General features: G+C 41.4%; 1 protein-coding gene across 1 annotated transcript in view; it reads right to left on the reverse strand.

Annotated features, from left to right (window-relative positions):
• Positions 1-3,795, reverse strand: part of grk4 (G protein-coupled receptor kinase 4) — a gene marked incomplete in the record, with an annotated part of 39,932 nt that overhangs the window by 2,483 nt on the left and 33,654 nt on the right. The window contains 3 exon segments of the mRNA XM_035660029.1: positions 1-949; positions 2,176-2,307; positions 2,720-2,857. Of these exon segments, the coding sequence (XP_035515922.1) occupies positions 893-949; positions 2,176-2,307; positions 2,720-2,857 (327 nt within the window).

Consider the following 3,795-nt stretch of genomic DNA (forward strand, 5'->3'; position numbering starts at 1 on the left):
TCCTGGAATGATTATTATCAGGCCTTGTATTACGAGGAAAAAAGCCTCTGTAATATTTCCTTTGTAATTTAATAGATTCTTATTGTTGCACATGCTGACTTGTCAGATTGATAGATTGTCAGAAAATAAATCCATGCCATCTTTGCTAGAATCGAGTTGGTACAGGCACCTAAAACACGGTTTACTACACATGCCATCCAGTCCAGTGCAACATGCCTAACTGGGCCGAGGGAAGGATGGGGATTATCGCTTCCAAACCAACTAAAATCAAAGGAGCAGGTGGAGATTTGGGGAAAATATTGGGAAGGCTTAAGCAGCATGGCATCAACCCAGCAATGTTAGACTGGATTTATTTCTCCCCAATCTCAATTGGATCTATGCACTTCATTCAGATCTACCTGAGCCTTGAGGGGTGCGGAGGCCAATGGTTAGCGTGGGACCGGGTGGATCTGACGTGCTAACAACGCGTCACGTTGGCCAAATGAAAAACATACAGCACATTTAAAAACAAAAAAAGGCCTTATGCTACATTGAGAAAATAAAAAGACTACTGGTACTGTGCTTCTTAAAAAAACTCCCCAATACACATTATCCATACTCATTCCAAAAGAAAATAAACAGGAAATAAAAATGTAATGTATGCATTCAAGTGGTACTTTTATGGCTTTTTGTACAATACAACCTTTAGTGAAAATATACATCTAGACATAAATTCAAGTACAAATGTACAAAATCTTTAAACTCATACTTTTTTCTTTAATTATAATACACTTTTAATACAGCTCATAAATACAGGTCAACATTCACTGAGTTCCTAAGATTTGCGCTCGGTTGGAGTTTGTGGTGAAGTTCAGCGGCGAGGGGGGAGGAGGAGGCAGGTGGAGGGAGTGGTTTAAAGTCGCGAGGGCTCTTCGATCTCATCGTCACTGTAACCGCTCTTAAAACAGACCTGGGAACAACCAAAAGTGAGGATATATCACCAATATTAGCCACTTTTATCACCACACTGACTCACGTGTGCGAAATGATGTCACATTCGGCTGAACCCCGACTTAACCTTGTCACAGGAAGTATTTCTGTAGTGCCCAAGCTGGTACCTGGTAACTGTGAGCAAGTTGGAAGATAACATAAGGCATGTAACTGAAGCAAGGGTGTAGGTATGGCTGCAAATACAAATTGTGATGAAACTGGTTATTGTGTTTTTGATAATCATGGTGGTATTACACAAATGCTATGTTCATCTGTTATTTATGTATTACCCTTAATTAAAATGATGTGTGGTTTCCTTGACAAAGACCTGATAATGCTGTATTTGCATCTGTACTTAGAAGATGCCTTATCTTTGATTGACACTCAAATGTTTTTACCTTAAAAACATGCAGAGGCAGCGGGGAGCAATGCCTGCAGTCTGTCTCTCAGACTGAATACAGCCCCAGCAACCTTCACCAATAAGATAGGGCGGACTGAATGTGGCCTGAGAGGCAAAACTCAGGGCGAAAAACCTCCACTGAGCACTCACTGCTGCCTATAAAGCTTATTTCTACAGGCAAATAATTCAAGGTTAGTTAGATGATTATTTTCAACTCCTCGCTTATCTTATCTGCATTTTGCCAGTAAGAGATCACTTAGTGATTTCAGTAAGAAGAAAAATTAAATGAAACTATAAAATGTCCCCATCCCATCAGTTACACCCTTGAATTTAAGCGAAATTGAACAAGCACAAAATAGTGGAAATAACTTATTAGTTGAGTAGCTCCTGCAACCAATACACGATGTTAGACACATTTTTACCACTGAAACATTTTGTGACATGTGTCACTGTATCTTAAAAGCAAAGCTTGATATCAGGTCCTCCCACAGCCACAAATCAAGAAAAGATCCCTTAGACTTTCTGAAACAAAGTAGCACAACAGATGCAGAAAAGAATATTCTAAGGGATTAACAAGTGTTTTTTTTTTTTTCAACCCCAGAGAAAAGAAATATGGGAGGCTATATTCTAATCAATTTAAACTGACATAACTGGAAACAACAAGGGTTTAGTGGTAACATTTTCAAAAGTTTGGAGTTTTGAGTTTGGACAAGGTCTGGGGGGAAAAAGGAAGGAAGGAAAGAAGGAAGAGAGGAAGTACCTTAGCCCCCACCCCCTCGGACAATTGGCGGAGCACTAGCACTTGCCTCTCTTCTGAACAGGCGGTAGAAGAAGCCTCTCTTTGGTGGAGGGTTAGGCCGGTTCATGTCCAGGTCTGAGCACAGCGTCCCATCAGTCTCATAGACATTAATTTCTTTGAAGCACTCCATCTCAATCATCTACAAAGGGACGAGAGGTTGAGTTATCCATCCTAATAACTTCCTCAGGAGTTTAGTTCTACAAAAGGCCCGTGGGTCAGCATAAGAATGGGTGCCATTTACTTATAGAACAACCTTCTCTACAAGTAGCTGTTTCAGGGTTAGGGTTTCAGTATCCATCTGGATTGGGCATTTAGGGTGTAAATAGACACCTCCACAACTTGTCTCATACATATTCTTTAACTTAACTCATTCACAGTGGCATATTCACATTTAAAAGCATTTACGTAAATTCCTCCCTCCACATTACTCTTAAAGGAAGGTACTGTTCATTAATAAAGGTATTTCTATGTCATCAGTGCTGTACTGCGTTGCATCTGCCTGTTGTGGGACTGAACGATGACATCATCTCAGTGGCCTGAGCCTTCAGTACCTCGTTCTGCCACGGGATGGAGACACTGCCTGTGACAAACTTGTGGTAGAAGTCGTCGTCTGTGGGGTCAAGGTTCACGCCTTTGACAGTGGAGAACTGCTCGATGTCCAGGACGTCTTTACAGTATACGGCCCGAGGCTGAAAGAGAGAGAAAGAGAACAACTGTGAGAAGTGTTTTTATTTTGGATAAAAAGGAGAATACTAAACCTGAAATACTTACAGGCAGATGATTATTTAAATAACATGGAAATCTTCACATCCCTGAGGACCCTTTTGCTGATTTATTTTCCTCAGCGATGCCCTACTGACCAGAATAACCCAAAATAGAAACACAGATAACAACATCTACTTTCAACTATTGATTTAACCTCTCAGGTCAGTCACTCTCCCTTACTCAGGCTCTTTATTACTCTGAAAATGTAATGATTGTCTCTATGAACAGCTTTGTTATTGTAGGGAAGGAATCTATGAGTAGAGGACACAACAAAAGCAGTGTTTCTGGTTGAAGTACATTCATCCAGGCAAGGTAGTGGTCTGTATTACACTCCATAGTTACATTTATGTATTCACACTTAAGAGTTTCTTAAGGGTCAGCCATCTACTGTTCACCTTCGAAAATCTCGTAACTCTCGACGTACTAGTGACGATTACCATGAAACAACACAACTCTGCTTGAGTTGTTATAGAAAGCATGTTTGGGATTTCAAATGACGACACTTTAATCACACGCCCGACTCTTACCACCCCCTCTATCTACCAGGATAACTAGCTTATACTGGAAGTGTTTGTTTACTTGTGACAATGGTATTTCCTGTATGCTGATTCGCAGCTCACCAAGGTTTCAGGCTACAAGCTGGGAATTGAGCCTGTATGTACTGTGCGCACTGTGAGTGAGTGAGTGAGTGAGTGAGTGAGTGAGTGAGTGAGTGAGTGAGTGTGTGTGTGTGGAACGGCTGGAGGGCCAACATTACTGGACCCTCCTCTCGCCCTGTTGTACAGCCCACCACAGCACACCCACACCACACACCACACACACACACACACACACAACCACACACACACACACACACACCACA

Source organism: Morone saxatilis, unplaced genomic scaffold (genome assembly GCF_004916995.1).
Source record: "Morone saxatilis isolate NCDOM2014 unplaced genomic scaffold, NCSU_SB_2.0 Contig17, whole genome shotgun sequence".
Lineage (NCBI taxonomy): Eukaryota > Metazoa > Chordata > Actinopteri > Moronidae > Morone > Morone saxatilis.